A 21362-nucleotide genomic window follows, 5' to 3' on the forward strand; every position below is an offset into this window, starting at 1 on the left:
AGCAAATGAATTTAAGAACGGAATTCCTGGTAGTTTTTTAGTTGGCAAAGAAGAAAAAATGTTGAATGAATTGTAGTCTGTTCTGTCATGTATATCCCCAGTAACATTTGAAAATTAAAATAAAATATGGATTTCAATATTATAAAGCAAACAATTCTCCCACTGTTAATTACTTTTCTAAAAATATACTATATTAATGAATCACCTTTGAGAGCAGTTTAAATACAAACCATAAGCACATGTAAATAAGAACACACTGGCTGCTTATAGAGCAGGAACAAGTAACTATATATATATATATATAGCATACTGGTGGTATGCCAAAAACACTACTTCACTAAATATTACCTCTTTGAGCAGCTACTCTATAAGAAGATAAAATTGAACAAGCACTGAATTTAGTTACAGCAGTCTTCAGAATCCCAAGGATAATGCTATGTTAGTAAGTTGGAGCTTAAAACTATCAAGTGAGTATCATGTTTGCACTTCATTTTTCTCAGCAAATTTAGAGATTTTGTTCACAAACATCAGGGCTTCAACTTACAATTATTAATAGGCACACTACTTAATTTGTCAGCCCATTTCTCACACTCATTGTGTTTTACAGGGTAGAATGATTCAGTAGCATTAATTTTAACAGAAACACCCAGACAGGTCCAGTTATAAAGAACTTAATAAATAGTTGAATGCTAATAAAATATAGTATTACAAGAAATGCAAAATTAAGTGTTTTGCATTAAAATAATTTAAAATCTATTGTTGAAAATCAACCATTTACCAACATGCAAGTGCAATTCATTCATCCTCTTGGTAATAAATTTTAAAAGTAAACCAAAGATGCAAATAGTTTTGAAATGATAAAATATGGATAATGCAAGTAATCCAGAAAAACCAACCTTGGCCAACTAGGAGCATCATCACGACTATTGCCTTTGTCATCAACAACCTCATCATTGTCATCATCATCTTGGTCTTCACCAGCATCATTAGCCTGATCAACCTGGTTATCCAACTCATCACAGCCATTGTCATGGTCATAAGTATCTTCATAAGCATCATTAGAATCATCATCATCACCATCAGTATCAGCACCAGCATCATAGAGTTCAACATAATCACCATCCTCTTCAGGTGGCTGAATGACAGGTGCAGGAGTTAACCAATCATTCCGGAAGATTTCAGAGAGTGCATTATAGCCTACCCATTCATTTGTCAAGTAAACGGGGGGTGATATTTTTCCTACTTTAAATCCATCTGGAACCTGTGTGCACAAGAAAGGTTAATGTAGTCTCTAGTAGCCTTTCATTTTCTTCTAGATTGGAAAGCTTCCAGGCTGATAATATTTTAAAATGTATTTTCAATTGAAATGAAGATGTTCACTCACTATATAGAGCCAACATTTTTGTGAGGATGAGCTGCCAAAACCCAAACCTCAGGCTATGATCATTAATGGCCTTTCTGGATCACACAGGGCAAAATTTACTCACTTTGTTTTATATTAGTCCTACTTATCTGCTGAGAACTAGACATTTGGTTTTGGTGCTGGAGAAGAGAACAGATGATTTAACATTCTAGAGAAGACTGTCACTTTTTTCCTTTTGCTTTATCCTTTGATATTGGGATTAGCTCTTAAAATTGATATGTTAATTTCCCAGCTCTAGTTTTATACAACATAGGTTGTATTAAAGTAATGTAAACACTTCTAAGAAGTAAATTCATATAAATTCACCTTTAAGTATGGTATGTGTCCTATAAGCAACCTCTGAGCAATCTGAAAGGGGTGTATGTGTAGTAGGGTAGAGGTAATTACAAAAGTAAAACAGAATGATCTGAAAGCAAACTGCAAAAATAAGTAGAAGGTCTTTTTATTTATGAAATTGGAAGGCATTTTATTTTTTGCTAAATGTTTTATCTTTATGCATTGCCTCATCATCCACGAAATATTAGACAAAAACTGAGCATCTAAACCTTACTCCTTAATTTGAGATTAGCTTCTGCAAATAGCTTTTTATCACTCCTCTCCCGAATATGTTATGACACAAGAATGTGAAAGTAAAATATTTTATGATAGATTAAATGTTTTTATATTTTACATTACAAAACATTTTACATTAAATGTTTTTACATCGATTAAATTTAATTTCTAGATTTCATATTCTGCATACTGACATACCAATAGAAATATATATTTGAAAGATTAATTTAAAAACTGAACACTTTAGCCTTTCCCTCGAATGAAGCTGAAAATATGTAAGTTAAAAGAAATTGAAATTTAAAAAGAACAGATATAAATGCTTTAAGAGTTAAGATGGAAACCTACATGGATGTCAACCAGCAACCTCTGATCAATAGTAGAATAAGGTGGTGATGACTGGGACCTCCTCCTGGTCACAGGGCTCTCTTCCTCAGAAGAAGATTCTGTGGAATGCCAAAAAGACATTAGTAACAGTTGTGATCACAGCCATGGACTTCATTTTTATAGTGTACCAGTTCAATCCCTTGGTATTTTTCTTGTAGTCTCTTTCCATTCTGGAGATATCACTTGGTAAATTCTTATGGGGCTAAGATCCTATGTTCTGTTTTCACAGACAGTGACAGGCTCAAGGTTTGTTCTGTTAGACCTGCATGGCTTTTTTTTTTTCAGTATTAAGTGTACACTTGCTAGGTATTTCTCTCTATCTGTGTAACAAGGTACATAATAAGACTGGTATACAGATAGTCCCATGGAAAAAAGAGAATGTATCAAGAAAAGGAAGGGCTGGGTGGTATTTCTGGCCTCCCATACTAACCAGTAGAAAAAGAGCCCAACAGTATACTAGAAGATGATGGATTAGACAAAACTTTCAAGAGGAGAGTTGACTCTTGAATCTTAATCCCCCAATTTCTACTCAATGATATATCTTCAAGTATTTCAATACAGTTGAAAAGTGAACAACTGAAAAGTGGCAAATCTTAGCCTTTTTTATAAAGCCAGGAACCCTTCTATAGAAGCTCTCTGCAATAGAACTTTCTGCAGTAATAGAAATGTTCTGTATCTGCATTGTCCAATACAGTAGCCACTATCCACACGTGGCTATTGAGCATTTGAAATATGGCCAGTGTGTCTGAGAGGTTGAATTTAAAATTTAACTTCATTTTCATTTTAGTTTTAATTTTAATAGCCACATTTTGCTAGTTGTATCACAATGCACAGCTCATTTCTATAGTGTAAATATTTCCATTTAAAATGCAAATTTGTCTGGATTAGAAGTCTGGATTTTTTTTTTTTTTTTTTGCGGTACACAGGCCTCTCACTGTTGTGGCCTCTCCCGTTGCAGAGCGCAGGCTCCGGACGCACAGGCTCAGCGGCCATGGCTCACAGGCCAAGCCGCTCCCGCGGCATGTGGGATCTTCCTGGATCAGGGCACGAACCCGTGTCCCCTGCATCGGCAGGCGGACTCTCAACCACTGCGCCACCAGGGAAGCCCAGAAGACTGGATTTTTGATATTAAGATTTGTGGTATAGTAAATAACATCTGTGGTTAAAATAGAGTGAGAATATTTAGGCTCAAAGATCAGTAGATCTGGGTGAGTGTACTTAGAAAAAGCTTCACTAAGGGGACTCTCATGTCCCTTTTTATGGTTTTTGTGTGCTTGGAATTTGAAGATAAATAGTACCATCCCTCTTTTATTTGCAGCCTTGATACATAGCCAAAGTATTGACACTAGAACTCGAAAAAGCATGTATTTGAAAACATTTCTATCTTTTGAGAATATTGTACTGAACACATCTTACACTTTATGTTCACATCGTCTGACACTGTTGTACTTTTGCAATTTATTATCTTTCCGTAGGAAACTATTTTCTCTCAGGTCTTTTGGTGTATCATTAGGCTAAGTAAGAAGTTTGGGTGAATGTCTGAGATTTTGAGGCAAATTTGTAGTAAGGTGTTCTGATTTCCTGCATCATGAAGTATTGAGTCTCATGGGAACTTCAAATCATCTATGTAGCACACACAATAAAATAAAAGAATTTTAGAGCTAAAAAGAACTTTAGCTATTATCTACCCAGATACTCTCCCTTTCTCCCTCCCACCACTGTTCATAAACGTTTTGGGGCCTATTCCAGAGTTTCCTTATTTCAAAATATACAATATGAATAAACCTTAAAGTTTTAGCTGTTTCTTCAGTATTAGCAAAATTAACCCTAGTCAAACCAGAAAGATTCTGGGGAAAAAAGTCCTAAAGTTTCTCTTCACACAGGCTTATCTTATTTCTCACAAGATAATATTTCTGCACAAGGGGACACTACCATTTAAAAGAATTATGCCATTATCTGAGTCTCCTAAGAAGAAGAATGGGGTTTTAAAATTCAGGTCTTCGACTATATGATTTTCATACAGTGTACCTATATATCCATTTAATTATTGACATTTTAATAAAATCTATATGCTATATTTTACAGACAACTTGGGGACTCAGTCAGGCATTTTTCCCTTACTTAACTTACTTGAATTGCTTAAAAGTAGATAGTGCAAGATTTTATGACCCAAGGCATAACTTTTCACTTTGTTTATCTGATATGTCACAAATCTATAATTCATTTAAACTCTCTCAAAAGTACATCATAAAATAAAATACTTATTTGAAATTCATATCACAGTTTGTAAAGTTATTTTCTATGATTTTATGGATTAATTTTTCATTTTGAGTAACTACATTAATTTTTAACATTTAAGAGATACTGTATATATCTTACTTTGGGGAGGTGAAATAACAAACTGATAAATAAAACACATGCCCGCAACTACTCCATTTAATATTTCAATATTCTAAAGATTGCCTATAAATTTTAGCCTGTTGTAGAAGCCTCTCTCAAATTCCTTTCCCATATTTTTCACACATGGTTTAGAAACTAAAGCTGACCCCCCCTCCCGCCTCCCTAGACACATTCTTAACTACTACCCAACTGAAAGAAGAAACTTCAGAAAAATTACTTTCCATTTCTCAAAGGTCATCACTGATCACCTAATTGCCAAATCCAACGGCCTCCTGGTCTTAATCTTACTTGGCTTCCCTGACACTATTGATTCATTCCTTCTTGAAATTCTTTCTTAACTTTTGCAAAATAAACTATTAAACATTAACTCCGTTTTGACTGTTTAAACCTTGTGCTTTGAATCACCTGATGCTGCTGGGCAATTCTGAGGATTTTGCGAACTTCTTTGTCTCATGTCAATGGGCTTCTGAGCTTGTTCCAAAAGAGACCACTGAGGAACACTAATGAAAAGACAGAAAAGCATGTGTCACATCCTAACATTCATAAAGGGAATGTACAACTCCACATCAAGACCAACAAAAGTTTTAAGTATATGGGTATATATCAAACTAAAAAGAAGTAGAGCTTAAGTAATATTTTCCAATTTCCCCAGATCTGCTCTTTTATCTAGAAGAGAGAAACAATTTCCAAAATATAAAAAATTGTCTTTATACAAGTATGTTTCCTTCACATATATATTTCTAAAAATTTCTATGAACTTTCTTTAAGCTAATATTCAGACATTATTGCTACCTGGGTAAAACAGCAAGAAACATAAATTTATAGTGTATGTGAGTATTTTAACATGATAAAAACTAAGTTATTTTTATGTTAAATATTCCACTATTATAATCCTTATTTCAAATGCTTGGAATTTGTGTTTTTTAATGTCCTGTTCCTAATTTAGATACATGGATAAATAGATAGGACACTTTAGTTTTCACTATTCAAATTCAGGGAATATTTAGAAAGTTTCTTTGGACCAGTTCTGCTAAATTTTATAGCTGCTTTGGAATTTCTAAATAGGAAGGACTTTGGTTATTGATTTAGGCCTAGAACAGACAAGAGTCTTTTCTATGACCCCAAATTTCAGGAAAGACTTAAGTTTCAGTTAAATTGATTTCATAAATATAACTATATTTAAAGTAAATATATATGCAATTCATAAATTCAAAACCCTTTTTTGTAAGAAGAACAACCAATTCCAGTTAGTAGCAATATTGATTTTTATATACCCCATGCTTAACAGTTATATTGATTTTATATCATACCCCATGATACCAAAACAGATACACAAAACTAAACTGATTTCTCCCCCTTTGTTGTCAGAAGGATCATGACAACTCATTCATTGAATGCATAGTAAGAGAAAGTTCCCAATCTTGCTTTAAAATTTTTCAAAATTTCTGTACACCAGTTAAATCTAAGGACACAAATACATGGGGGTTTTAAAGAATAATAAGATAAGAATATACATGCTAAATACTATCAGCTCTATGCTATCTGACCATACTGTCCAGAATCTTGAATACAGTAAGTACTCAATAAGTATTTACTGAATGACTGAGTGAATGAATATAGGTTAAGTTCTCTCCACTATGAGTTGGAGTTGGAAGGGGTATGATTTTCAAGGAACATCTAAATTAAAATTTAGCATTCAAAAAATATGTCATGAAGAACCTAGGGGTAAGACAGGAATAAAGACACAGACCTACTAGAGAATGGACTTGAGGATATGTGGAGGGGGAAGGGTAAGCTGTGACAAAGCGAGACAGTGGCATGGACATATATACACTACCAAACGTAAAATAGATAGCTAGTGGGAAGCAGCTGCATAGCACAGGGAGATCAGCTTGGTGCTTTGTGACCACCTAGAGGGGTGGGATAGGGAGGGTGGGAGGGAGGGAGACGCAAGAGGGAAGAGATAAGATGGGAACATATGTATATGTATAACTGATTCACTTTGTTATAAAGCAGAAACTAACACACCATTGTAAACCAATTATACTCCAATAAAGATGTAAAAAAACCCCAAATATAACACATTGCATACATCTAAAATATGAAACATGATCTTTGAAAATTACTGAAGATTATCAATATTACAGAGTTAAAAATTACAGTGACTGGTATAAAATATTGCTATAATATTGAGTTTTAGATTTGATTTTCCCTATAGGTTATTTTAGGTTTGCCCATTCTGTGGCATTAGGTTCTGAGGTTAGCGATTGTGTGTGTGTTTTACCATGTAGTACATCACAAATATCATGTAATTGAAGTGTACATGATACACATGAAATTTCACATCTTTTTATTGTAAATTACTAATTGAACACTGTCCAAGAATTCACTGCTGTTTGTGTTATTAAATTGTGAATGTTACCAGCTAATCATCAAACTAAATAACACTGAGATTGCAGTATGTCCAAAGGTGAAAGATCTAGTTAATGGATTGTTGCAGTTTTAAGGTTTTAAATATGGGCCGGTGATATCATTGATGACTATGCTGTCATTAATATTTTAGTTTTGAATTCACACAGAACTTAGTATCAAATAAATAAGCTTTAATTTCTCATATGACAGTAAATCAGAGTAATCTGAATATAGAAATCAGAGACACATACCTTGAAGAGAACTTGACACGATGTACACGATCCTGGTTGTAAGGCATAGAAATAGATCTCTCTTGAACCTTAAAGATACAATGCAATACTTTGGGAGAATTCTGAATCATACGTTTTTTGAGTTATTAATTCATGGGAAAATGTCATTCTTCACGAAGAGATATTTTCTTAAAAATCTAGCTTATAAAATCTGATTTTCATAAATAGATTGTATTTCATTATTACTTATAGTATAACATTAGAACTACTTAACCATAATTTTTGAATACATCCTTGAATTTTAGTATAACAACAGATTCTGGAGATCATATAATAAAACACCCTCATTTATTATTGAGGAATCTGTATCCCAGAGATGGAAAATGACTTTTCTAAGAACTTTACATCAAGTCAAAGGATATCTTTAATCAGACTGTAGGTCTCCCACCTGCTAATTTAATGTTCTTTCTATGTTTTCATATTACTTTTTATACCAAGTTCAAACTTCTCACTCACTCACCCTTTCTAAAGCTAATACTAGATTTTCAAAAGTTGTAACACACATACACATCACTAAAAACCTCTCAGGAGTCTAAAGTATTCCTTCTTTATTTTAAAAAATTTTTTATTGGAGTATAGATGCAATATTGTGTTAGTTTATACTGTACAGCAAAGTGAATCAGCTATATGTATACATATAGCCCCTCTTTTTTTTTTTTTTTTTTTTGTGTGGTACCCGGGCCTCACCGCCGTGGTCTCTCCCGTTGCGGAGCACAGGCTCCGGACGTGCAGGCTCAGCGGCCATGGCTCACAGGCCCAGCCGCTCCACGGCATGTGGGATCCTCCCAGACTGGGGCATGAACCTGTGTCCCCTGCATCGGCAGGTGGACTCTCAACCACTGCGCCACCAGGGAAGCCCCCCTCTTTTTTGGATTACCTTCTCATTTAGGTCACCACAGAGCATTGAGTAGAGTTCCCTGTGCTATACAGTAGGTTCTCATTAGTTATTTTATACATAGTATCAATAGTGTATATATGTCAATCCCAATCTCCCAATTCATCCCACCCCCCCTTTTGCCCTTGGCATCTATATGTTTGTTCTCTATGTCTCTATTTCTGCTTTGTAAATAAGATCGCCTGTACCAATTTTTTTCAGATTCCACATATGTGTGTTAATATACAATATCTGTTTTTCTCTTTCTGACTTACTTCACTCTGTATGACAGACTCTAAGTCCATCCACGTCTGCACAAATGACCAATTTCGCTCCTTTTTATGACTGAGTAATATTCTGTTTTATATATGTACCACATCTTCTTTATCCATTCCTCTGTTGACAGACATTTAGGTTGCTTCCATGTCCTGGCTATTTTAAATAGTACTACAATGAACAATGGGGTGCATGTGTCTTTTGAATTATGGTTTTCTCTGGGTATATTCCCAGTAGTGGGATTGCTCGGTCATATGGTAATTCCATATTTAGTTTTTTAAGGAATCTGAATACTGTTCTCCATAGTGGCTCTATCAATTTACATTCCCACCAACAATGCATGAAGATTCCCTTTTCTCCACACCCTCTCCAGCATTTATTGTTTGTAGATTTTTTGATGATGGACATTCTGACAGGTGTCAGGTGGTACCTCATCGTAGTTTTGATTTGCATTTCTCTAATAATTAGTGATGTTGAGCATCTTTTCGTGTGTGCGTCGGCCATTTGTATGTCTTCTTTGGAGAAATGTCTATTTAGGTCTTCTGCCCATTTTTGGACTGGGTTGTTTATTTTTATTGATACTGAGCTTCATGAGCTGTTTGTATATTTTGGAGATTAATCCTCTGTCAGTTGCCTCATTCGGAAATATTTTCTCTTATTCTTTGGGCTGTCTTTTCGTTTTGTTTATGGTTTCCTTTGTTGTGCAAAAGCTTTTAAGTTTAACTATGTCCCATTTGTTTATCTTTGTTTTTATTCTTATTACTCTAGGAGGTGGGTCAAAAAAGATCTTGCTAAGATTTATGTCAAAGAGTGTTCTGCCTATGTTTTCCTCCAAGAGTTTTATAGTGTCTGGCCTTACTCATCTTTAAGAAAGTATGTTTTTTTCACTTTACAACTTGACTGTAATGTCATAATCAGAGTTTCAAATACTTTTCAATTCTAAATAAATAAATTTTTATTTTATTAACTATTCATTCATCTCATACAGCAAAAGACTCAAGAAAGAGCACATATAATGATCCAGCTTCCATCAGCAGTGCAGATTTACCTTCTGCCAGCATTAATATATAGGGTCATGGAGTGTTGCCTTGCCTAATTTAATTTTATATCTCTAGGTTTCTACTCAAAATAGTTTTTAGCTACCCCCCAAAATAGATCATTCTGACATTCAACAAGGCAGTCATATTAGATTCTTTAGAAAGGAAAATTCAACATGTTACAATAAAAAATAAATTTAGCATTTTCATGCTGATAACATCACGCTATAGTTTCTAGAAACTATAATAACCTTACTACACTTTTTTTTCTCTTATGTAGTAACTTATCAAGGTTGTCTTTATACTCCAACAGACAGATACATAAGAAGTGAGAAATGTTGTCAATCGTTCACATGTTTTGTTAATGAATGTTTCCAAATACAACCAGATGTTTGGCAGTATGCAGGATAAGCATCTGACTGACTTTTTCTACTTTTGATTCAGATAACTGGAATCATATTGACCCAGTCTAGGCCTCCTGGTTCATGAAGCTGATCTCAGAAAGTTTATTGAAACTAGTTTACCAGAGGCCAAAATTACTCAGAAGAGATAAAGGCCCAAAATAAGTAAGGCTAATGCCTAATATGAATTGACTGTATTTGTTCTGAAAAATGGGGAGAAGAAAATGAGTAGTAAGAATAGCATATGTATGGCAAATGATGTATTCCAAATCAACCAGACACAGCTCATTATATTTTGGGCTTAACGTATCATGCTTATAGTAATAATTCTTATCTGGGAGTAAGAGTAAAGTCATCATTTAATAAGGCAGAGAGGGGGACACATTGCCTCTTGTAATTAAATAATAAAATCCAGCCTATGTTCCTTCTGCCAGTAATTAGTATTTATAAAGCAGTACTCTGTTATTCATTTCAGAGGACTGTTAGTATCAGAAAGAACATATTTATAAAGGATGGACCCAGCAATTCCTCTACTGGGCATATACCCAGAGAAAACCATAATTCCAAAAGACACATGTGGATAGCTTCAAGACGGCAGAGGAGTAAGACATGGAGATCACCTTCCTCCCCACAAGTACATCAAAAATACATCTACATGAGGAACAGCTCCTACAGAACACCTACTGAACGCTGGCAGAAGACCTCAGACTTCCCAAAAGGCAAGAAACTCCCCACATACTTGGGTAGGGCAAAAGAAAAAAGAAAAAACAGAGACAAAAGAATAGTGATGGGACCTGCACCTTTGGGAGGGAGCTGTGAAGGAGGAATAGTTTCCACACACTAGTTAGCCACTTCACTGGCAGAGATAGGGGGTGGGCGGGCGGGGGGAAGCTTCAGAGACATGGAGGAGAGCACAGCAACAGGGGTGCTGAGGGCAAAGCGGAGAGATTCTCGCAACAGAGAATCACTGCTGACCAGGACTCACCAGCCTTAGAGGCTTGTCTGCTCACCTGCTGGGGTGGGTGGGGGCTGGAGGCTGAGGCTTGGGCTTCGGAATTCAGAACCCAGGGAGAGGACTGGGGTTGGCTGCATGAACACAGCCTGAAGGGGGCTAGTGCACCACAGCTAGCCAGGAGGGAGACTGGGAAAAAGTCTGGAATTGCCTAAGAGGCAAAAGACCATTGTTTTGGGGTGCGTGAAGAGAGGGGATTCAGAGTACCACCTAAACAAGCTCCAGAGATGGGCGTGAGCCATGGCTACCAGCACAGAACCCAGAGACAGGCATGAAATGCTAAGGCTGCTACTGCAGCCACCAAGAAGACTGTGTGCAAGCACAGGTTACTATCCACATCTCCCCTCCTGGAAGCCTGTAGAGCCCGCCACTGCCAGGGTCCCGTGATCCAGGGAAAACTTCCCCGGGAGAACACACGGCGCGCCTCAGGCTGTTGCGATGTCATGTGGGCCTCCGCCGCTGCAGGTTTGCCCTGCATGCCATACCCCTCCTTCCCCCTGGCCTGAGTGAGCCAGAGTCCCTAAATCAGCAGCTACTTTAACCCTGTCCTGTCGGGGCGGGGAACAGATGCCTCAGGCGACCTACATGTAAAGGTGAGGCCAAATCCAAAGCTGAACCCCAGGAGCTGTGCGAACAAAGAAGAGAAAGGGATATCTCTCCATGCAGCCACAGGAGCAGCGGATTAAATCTCTACAATCAAATTAATGTACCCTGCATCTGTGGAATACCTGAATAGGCAACGAATCATCCCAAAATTGAGGCCGTGACTTTGGGAGCAACTATAGACTTGTGGTTTCTTTTCTGCACCTAATTTGTTTCTGGTTTTATGTTTATCTTAGTTTAGTATTTAGAGCTTATTATCATAGGTAGATTTGTTTATTGATTTGGTTGCTCTCTCCCTTTCTTTATATATATATATATTTCCCTTGTTCACCCTTTGTGAGTATGTATGCTTCTTTGTGTGATTTTTTTCTGTATAGCTTTGCTTTTAGCATTTGTCCTAGGGTTCTTTCTGTCGGATTTTTGGGGTTTTTTTTTAGTATAGTTTTTAGCACTGTTATCATTGGTGGATTTGCTTTTCGGTTTGGTTGCTCTCTTCTTTCATTAATTACTTTTTATTTTTAATAATATATATTTTATTTTTTATTTTAATAACTATTTTTCTTTCTTTCTTTTTTTTCCTCCCTTTTCTTCAGAGCCATTTGGCTGACAGACTCTAGGTGCTCCAGCAGGTGTCAGGCCTAAGTCTCTGAGGTGGGAGAGCTGAGCTCAGGACATTGGACCACCAGGGACCTCCCAGAGCCACGTAATATCAAATGGCAAGAGCTCCTTCAGAGATCTCCATCTCAACGTGAAGACCCAGCTCCACTCAACGACCAGCAAGCTACAGTGCTGGAAACCCTATGCCAAACAACTAGCAAGACAGGAACACAACCCCACCCATTAGCAGAGAGGCTGCCTAAAATCACAATAAGTTCACAGACACCCAAAAACACACCACCGGATATGGTCCTGCCCACCAGAAAGACAAGATCTAGTCTCATCCACCAGAACACAGGCACCAGTTCCCTCCACCAGGAAGCCTACACAACCCACTGAATCAACCTCATCCACGGGGTCAGACACCAAAAACAACGGGAACTGTGAACCTCTAGCCTGTGAAAACGAGACCCCAAACACAGTAAGTTAAGCAAAATGAGAAGACAGAGAAATACATAGCAGACGAAGGAGCAAGCAAACCAAATAAATGAAGAGGAAATAGGCAGTCAACCTGAAAAAGAATTCAGAGTAAAGACAGTAAAGATGATCCGAAATCTTGGAAATAAAATATACAAGAAACGGGCTTCACTGGTGGCACAGTGGTTGAGAGTCCGCCTGCCGATGCAGGGACCATGGGTTCATGCCCCGGTCTGGGAAGATCCCACATGCCACGGAGTGGCTAGGCTCATGAGCCATGGCCGCTGAGCCTGTGCGTCCGGAGCCTGGGCTCCACAATGGTAGAGGCCACAACAGTGAGAGGCCCGCATACCGCAAAAATAATTTAAAAAAATACAAGAAACGTTTAACAAGGACCTAGAAGAACTAAAGAGCAAACAAACAGTGATGAACAACACAATAAATGAAATGAAAAACTCTCTAGAAGGAATCAATAGCAGAAAAACTGAGGCAGAAGAACGGATAAGTGACCTGGAAGATAAAATAGTGGAAATAACTACTGCAGAGCAGGATAAAGAAAAAAGAATGAAGAGAATTGAGGACAGGCTCAGAGACCTCTGGGAAAACATTAAATGCACCAGCATTTGAATTATAGTGGTCCCAAAAGAAGAAGAGAGAAAAAAAGGCACTGAGAAAATATTTGAAGAGATTATACTTGAAAACTTCCCTAATAATGGAAAGAAAATAGTCAATCAAGTCCACAAGCACAGAGGGTCCCATACAGGATAAATCCAAGGTGAAACACGTCAAGACACATATTAGTCAAACTATCAAAAATTAAATAAAAAGAAAAAATATTAAAAGCAGCAAGGGAAAAGCAACAAATAACATACAAGGGAATCCCCATATGGTTAACATCTGATCTTTCTGCAGAAACTCTACAAGCCAGAAGGGAGTGGCAGGACATATTTAAAATGATGAAAGGGAAAAACCTACAACCAAGATTACTCTACCCAGCAAGGATCTCATTTAGATTCAACAGGAAATTAAAACCTTTACAGACAAGCAAAAGTTAAGAGAATTCAGCACCACCAAACCAGCTTTACAACAAATGCTAAAGGAACTTCTCTATGCAGGAAACACAAGAGAAGGAAAACACCTACAATAACAAACCCAAAACAATTAAGAAAATGGTAATAGGAACACACATATCAATAACTACCTTAAAGGTAAATGGATTAAATGCTCCAACAAAAGACACAGACTGGCTGAATGGATACAAAAACAAGACCTGTACATATGCTGTCTACAAGAGACCCACTTCAGACCTAGGGACACATACAGACTGAAAGTGAGGGGATGGAAAAACATATTCCATGCAAATGGAAATCAAAAGAAAGCTGGAGTAGCAATTCTCATATCACACGAAATACACTTTAAAATAAATACTATTACAAGAAAAAAAGGACACTACATAATGATCAAGGGATCAATCCAAGAAGAAGACATAACAATTGTAAATATTTATGCACCCAACATAGGAGCACCTCAATACATAAGGCAAATGTTAACAGCCATAAAAGGGGAAATCGACAGTAACACAATCATAGTAGGGAATCTTAACACCCCACTTTCACCAATGGACAGATCATCCAAAATGAAAATAAAAAAGGAAACACAAGCTTTAAATGATACATTAAACAAGATGGATTTAATTGATATTTATAGGATATTCCATCCAAAAACAACAGAATACACTTTCTTCTCAAGTGTTCATGGAACATTCTCCAGGACAGATCATATCTTGGGTCACAAATGAAGCCTTGGTAAATTTAAGAAAACTGAAATCTTACCAAGTATCTTTTCTGACCGCAATGCTATGAGACTAGATATCCATTACAGGAAAAAACCTGTGAAACATACAAACACATGGAGGCTAAAAAACACACTACTAAATAACCAAGAGATCACTGAAGATATCAAAAAATACCTAGAAACAAATGACAATGAAAACAAGATGACCCCAAACCTATGGGATGCAGCAAAAGCAGTTCTAAGAGGGAAGTTTATAGCAATACAATCCTATCTCAAGAAAGAAGAAACATCTCAAATAAACAACCTAACCTTACACCTAAAGCAATTAGAGAAAGAAGAACAAAAAAACCCCAAGGTTAGCAGAAAGAAAGAAATCATAAAAATCAGATCAGAAATAAATAAAAAAGAAATGAAGGAAACAGTAGCTGAGATCAGTAAAATGAAAAACTGGTTCTTTGAGAAGATAAACAAAATTGATAAATCACGAGCCATACTCATAAAGAAAAATGGGAGAAGGCTCAAATCAATAGAATGAGCAATGAAGAATGATAAGTAACAACGGACACTGCAAAAATACAAAGGGTCATGAGAGATTACTACAAGCAACTGTATGCCAATAAAATGGACAACCTGGAAGAAATGGACAAATTCTTAGATTAGAAAAGCATGACCTCCCGAGTCTGAACCAGGAAGAAATAGAAAATATAAACAGACCAATCACAAGCACTGAAATTGAAACTGTGATTAAAAATCTTCCAACAAACAAAAGTCCAGGACCAGATGGCTTCACAGGCGAATTCTATCAAACATTTAGAGAAGAGCTAACACCTATCCTTCTCAAACTCTTCCAAAATATACCAGAGTGAGGAACTCTCCCAAACTTATTCTACAAGGCCACTATCTCCCTGACACCAAAACCAGACAAAGACATCACAAAAAAGATAACTATAGACCAATATCACTGATGAACATAGATGCAAAAATCGCCAACAAAATACTAGCAAACAGAATCCAACAGCACATTAAAAGATTCATACACCATGATCAAGTGAGGTTTAACCCAGGAATGCAAGGATTCTTCAATATATGCAAATCAATCAATGTGATAAACCATATTAACAAATTGAAGGAGAAAAATCATATGATCATGTCAGTAGATGCAGAAAAAGCGTTCAAAAAAATTCAACAGCCATTTATGATAAAAACTCTCCAGAAAGTAGGCATAGAGGGAACCTATCTCAACATAAAAAAGGCCATATATGACAAGCCCACAGCCAAAATCATTCTCAAAGTTGAAAAACTGAAACCATTTCCACTAAGATCAGGAACAAGACAAGGTTGCCCATTCTCACCACTATTATTCAACATAGTTTTGGAAGTTTTAGTCACAGCAATCAGAGAAGAAAAAGAAATAAAAGGAATACAAATTGGAAAAGAAGTAAAACTGCCACTGTTTGCAGATGACATGATACTATACATAGAGAATCCTAAAGATGCTACCAGAAAACTGGTAAACGTAAATCAGTGAATTTGGTGAAGTAGCAGGATATAAAATTAATGCACAGAAATCTCTTGTATTCCTAAACAGTAATGATGAAAAATCTGAAAGAGAAATTAAGAAAACACTCCCATTTACCTTTGCAACAAAAATAATAAAATACTTAGGAATAAACCTACTTAAGGAGACAAAAGACCTGCATGCAGAAACGTATAAGACACTGAAGAAAGAAATTAAAGATGATACAAGCAGATGGAGAGATATACCATGTTCTTAATTGGGAAGAATCAACATTTTGAAAATGACTCTACAACCCAAAGCAATCTACAGATTAAATGCAATCCCTATCAAACTACCACTGTTATTTTTCACAGAACTAGAACAAAAAATTTCACAATTTGTATGGAAACCAAAAAGAGCCCAAATAGCTAAAGCAATCTTGAGAAAGAAAAACGGAGCTGGAGGAATTAGGCTCCCTGACTTCAGACTATACTACAAAGCTACAGTCATCAAGACAGTATGATACTGGCACAAAAACAGAAATATAGATCAATGGAAGGATAGAAAGCCCAGAGGTAAACCCATGCACGTATCACCTTATCTTTGATAAAGGAGGAAAGTGTATACAATGGAGAAAAGACAGCCTCTTCAGTAAGTGGTGCTGGGAAAACTGGACAGCTACATGTAAAAGAATGAAATTGGAACACTCTCTAACACTATACACAAAAATAAACTCAAAATGGATTAAAGATTTAAATGTAAGGCCAGACACTATAAAAATCTTAAAGGAAAACATAGCAGAACACTCCATGACATAAATCCCAGCAAGATCCTTTTCTGACCCATCGCCTAGAAAAATGGAAATAAAAACAAAAATAAACAAATGGGACCTAATGAAACTTAAACGCTTTTGCACAGCAAAGGAAACCATAAACAAGACCAAAAGACAACCCTCTTAATGGGAGAATATATTTGCAAATGAAGCAATTGACAAAGGATTAATCTCCAAAATATACAGACAGATCATGCAGGTCAATGTCAAAAAAACAAACAACCCAATCCAAAAATGGGCAGAACACCTAAATAGACATTTCTCCAAAGAAGATATACAGATTATCAACAAACACATGAAAGGATGCTCAACATCACTAATCATTAGAGAAATGCAAATGCAAATACAGTGAAGTATCACCTCACACCAGTCAGAATGGCCATCATCAAAATATCTACAAACAATAAATGTTGGAGAGGGTGTGGAGAAAAGGGAACCCTCTTGCACTGCTGGTGGGAATGTAAATTGATACAGCCACTATGGAGAACAATATGGAGGTTCCTTAAAAACCTAAAAATAGAACTACCATACGACCCAGCAATTCCACTACTGGGCATATACCCTGAGAAAACCATAATTCAAAAAGAGTCATGGACCACAATGTTCATTGCAGCTCTATTTACAATAGCCAGGACATGGAAGCAACCTAAGTGTCCATCGACAGATGAATAGATAAAGAAGATGTGGCAATATGTATACAATGGAGTATTACCCAGCTATAAAAAGAAATGAAATTGATTTATTTGTAGTGAGGTGGATGGACCTAGAGACTGTCATACAGAGTGAAGTAAGTCAGAAAGAGAAAAATAAATACTGTATGCTAATACATATATATGGAATCTAAAAAAAAATGGTTCTGAAGAATCTAGGGGCAGGACAAGAATAAGAGGCAGATGTAGAGAATGAACTTGAGGACACGGGGAGAGGGAATGGTAAGCTGGGAAGTTCTGAGTGAGTGGCATGGACATATATACACTACCAAATGTAAAATAGATAGCTAGTTGGAAGCAGCTGCATAGCACATGGAGATCAGCTTGGTGTTTTGTGTCCACCTAGAGGGGTGGGATAGGGAGGCTGGGAGGGAGATGCAAGAGGGAGGAGATATGTGGGTATATGTTTATGTAAAGCTGATTCACTTTGTTATAAAGCAGAAACTAACACACCATTGTAAAGCAATTATACTCCAATAAAGATGTTAAAAAAATATGTACAGCTGCATGTAAAGGATGTTTTAAAACATCTATCATGCCATTCTGTGTGTGTATGTGTACAGATATGGAATTAAACACATAAGAATATATAAAAAATAAGTCACATGCACCCCAATGTTCATTTCAGCACTATTTACAATAGCCAGCTCATGGAAGCAACCTAAATGCCCATCAACCGACAAATGGTTAAAGAAGATGTGGTACATATATAAAATGGAATATTACTCAGTCATAAAAAGGAACAAAACTGGATCATTTGTACTGATGTGGATGGACCTAGAGACTGTCATACAGAGTAAAGTAAGTCAAAAAGAGAAAAACAAATATCGTATATTAATGCTTTTATGTGGAATCTATTAAAATGGTACAGATGCACCAGATTGCAAGGTAGAAATAGAGACAGAGATGTAGAGAACAAACATATGGATACCAAGTGGAGAAAGCAAGGGTGGTGGGGTGGTGGTGGGATGAATTCGAAGATTGGGATTGACATATATACACTAATATGTATAAAATAGATAACTAGTAAGAATCTGCTGTATAAAAAATAAATAAGTGAAATAAAATTAAAAAAATAAGAAGGATGATTGTCCATGACATACATCATAATGGACTACTGTGAAGTAGCTTGAAAGAGGAAATATAGTGATCTTGGGCCCTTGTCCTAATTAAGAACAGCAATGAGACTCATGACTCACTATGAGTAAGGCAAGAATTTCTGAGTTCTTCACCCATCCACCTATCTGTCCTTAGTGACCAAAAATTTTTTAGCTAGCTAGCTGTAAGGAATGCTGTCTATAATGACACTACCTTGTCCACACAGGAATTGAAACTGCTACTTGGTCCTCACCAATACCATGTGCTAAATATCTATTAATAAACTCGTGAAAACAAAAGTCAACATGGACACCAGGACTGACTTGATTATTCCCATAAATCTAAGAAAATAAGTGACAGATTAAATAACCCAGACCCTGTCATAAACTACATCTCAGAACAGAAATGATCAAGGGAAGAAGTATGTGTGATTGTGTTACAAGCTGAACTACTGAATATTTCATGGGCAATATTTTTACTTAGAAGAATGACTGATGAGACAAACTGTAGTTATTCAACTTGGGTATCTGGCAGGCATTTTATTTAAAATCAACAAAGTAAGCCTATCAATTCAAAGATAAAACACCTGATGTTAGTTGTTAGTAATGATAAAATTGAGTTTTCAATTGAATATTAGAATTTTAAACTCATCTATCACTGTGCATTTGACAGCTTATCAATACTCAATAATTTTTATGATGAAATTGATGATATTAAAAAATGCCATTTTTTGGTGTTGTAAAATAAAACATGTAAATATTTGGAAAGATCTACATATACAGTGAACCAATATTTTCCGACTGAGCAGTGCACGAAGATACAAAATTGTGTATGAGCAAAACATATATTCACAGCACACAAGAGACTTACAGATTTTAATATTACTGAATATTCAAAATTTCACTGATATGGTTTTGGACTCCACTTCTCTAGTTGTGGTGTATTTCAAAGAATATCCACAATTATCTGAAAAATCTATGGAAATTCTCTTTTTCCAACCACCTATATGTGAGAAGTCAGCTTTTACTCATATACTTCAACCTAAACAACATATGGCAACAGGTTGAATGCAGAAGCAGATATGAGAATCCAGCTGTTTTCCATTAAGCAAGATGGAAAATTGTTATTTTCACTAAAATTTGTTTCTTATATTAATATCTAATAGTTTTCTTACTTTTTAAATGAAGTAATAAATATTTTAAATTTTTTTGGTTTTAATTTCTAATACATCATACATTGAATGACACAATCCAACTAAGTAAAAGCTTTTGGGGTCTTCAATGTTAAAGAGTATAAAGACATCCTGAGACCAAAATGTTTAAGAACCATTGTTCCAGGCACTTATTAGTGCCACAGCAACTCATATAGAGAAACTCACCTCATTTTCTTTAGGATTTGGAATGTATGGCTGCAATGGTTCTATTTGGACTTCAGCCTGAATCGAATGAAATACTTCATCATTATCTGATGATTCATCTTCCTTTTCCTTGAAACAAAAAGGAAAATAAATATTTTAAACTGTAAATAATAACCTGTAAATAATACGAGCAATTCCCATCATCTTAATGTTCAATTAAAAAAATAATTTTCAAATATTCAAATTGATTTAAGCCTGTAGTTTCTAATAGTTTTTGGTCCTGGATCCCTTTCAGAATCTGAGTAATGCTACAGATTCTTTGTAGAAAACTGCATACAGACAGACACATATCTCTGCAAGTATTTTCAGGGGGATCACTGGCCACCTGCAACTCACCTATTAAACCCAGGTTAAAAATCTCTGGTCTAAAGCTTAACTCATAGCCGCAAACTGTCATATTTAATAAGCGGTTATAGCTACAAAGTTTGGTCCTCCTGTGCAGTGGAAGATCTGCAACACAGCAGTGCAAATATTTCTTCTTGATTGAGTCCTAGTAGTTTAGGAAAGTTTCTGTTTTCCCATTTAAGCCAACTGATATTTCTTCAACTCAAACAGAATAATGGGAATGTGTTTTCTTTCCTTCTAGTGAGTTGAAGCACTCACATATGTCTTTAAACTCTAATAAATTTTCAGGTATTTCAAAAGACCTATGACTTTGACTAGAACATCAATAATTTTCTTTTTCTTTATGCTTTCTTTAAGAGTTACACATAAAGGCAGGAATGCCTATACAAGATCCTAGGGTCATGGGATTAGTAACTATTATTTAGTGACTTTTTCTTCCATTTTAGAATGGCTTCTCACATAAATATTTAAAACACTGAATGCCAATAAGTATGGGTCATGCTACTAGTCTTGCAGAAATGCATAAAAGTCTTTTTAAAAAATGCAAAGCCCATTAGATCCAATTGTTACTAAGGCTCATTGGGAATAGTCATTAGCATTTTAGATGCCTTAATGTCAGGCAAATAGTAGCATTCTAGACTCATGCCACCCTTTCTCTATTTGGTTTCTTTTGCTTCTTATCTTCCTGTTTTTTGGGGGACTAGACATTCATTTCCCCTTTTGGGTCTTTCTTTTCTTGTTGCTTTTACCTTTTCTCATGTTAAACATATCAGGGAAATAGTATTTGTTCAATTAACTCAATGGACAAAAACCAAAAGTCTCCCTTATTCAGACATTCAGACAAGGTTCATTTGTAATAACTACATTAATTATTATTAGGTAAATGGATGTTGATACCAGGGTTTAATTTAGGATCTTCACAATGATTCC

General features: G+C 36.0%; 1 protein-coding gene across 1 annotated transcript in view; it reads right to left on the bottom strand.

The window, feature by feature from the left end:
- NRK (Nik related kinase) overlaps window positions 1-21362 on the bottom strand; it is a 162744-nt gene that overhangs the window by 22595 nt on the left and 118787 nt on the right. Inside the window, exons 14-18 of the mRNA XM_060001855.1 lie at window positions 20049-20156; window positions 7423-7490; window positions 5165-5259; window positions 2321-2418; window positions 897-1261 (exon numbers count right to left, since the gene is read on the bottom strand). Coding sequence (XP_059857838.1) covers window positions 897-1261; window positions 2321-2418; window positions 5165-5259; window positions 7423-7490; window positions 20049-20156 — 734 coding nt within the window. The remainder of the gene's footprint in view (window positions 1-896; window positions 1262-2320; window positions 2419-5164; window positions 5260-7422; window positions 7491-20048; window positions 20157-21362) is intronic.

The sequence above is a fragment of the Delphinus delphis genome, chromosome X, assembly GCF_949987515.2.
Source record: "Delphinus delphis chromosome X, mDelDel1.2, whole genome shotgun sequence".
Lineage (NCBI taxonomy): Eukaryota > Metazoa > Chordata > Mammalia > Artiodactyla > Delphinidae > Delphinus > Delphinus delphis.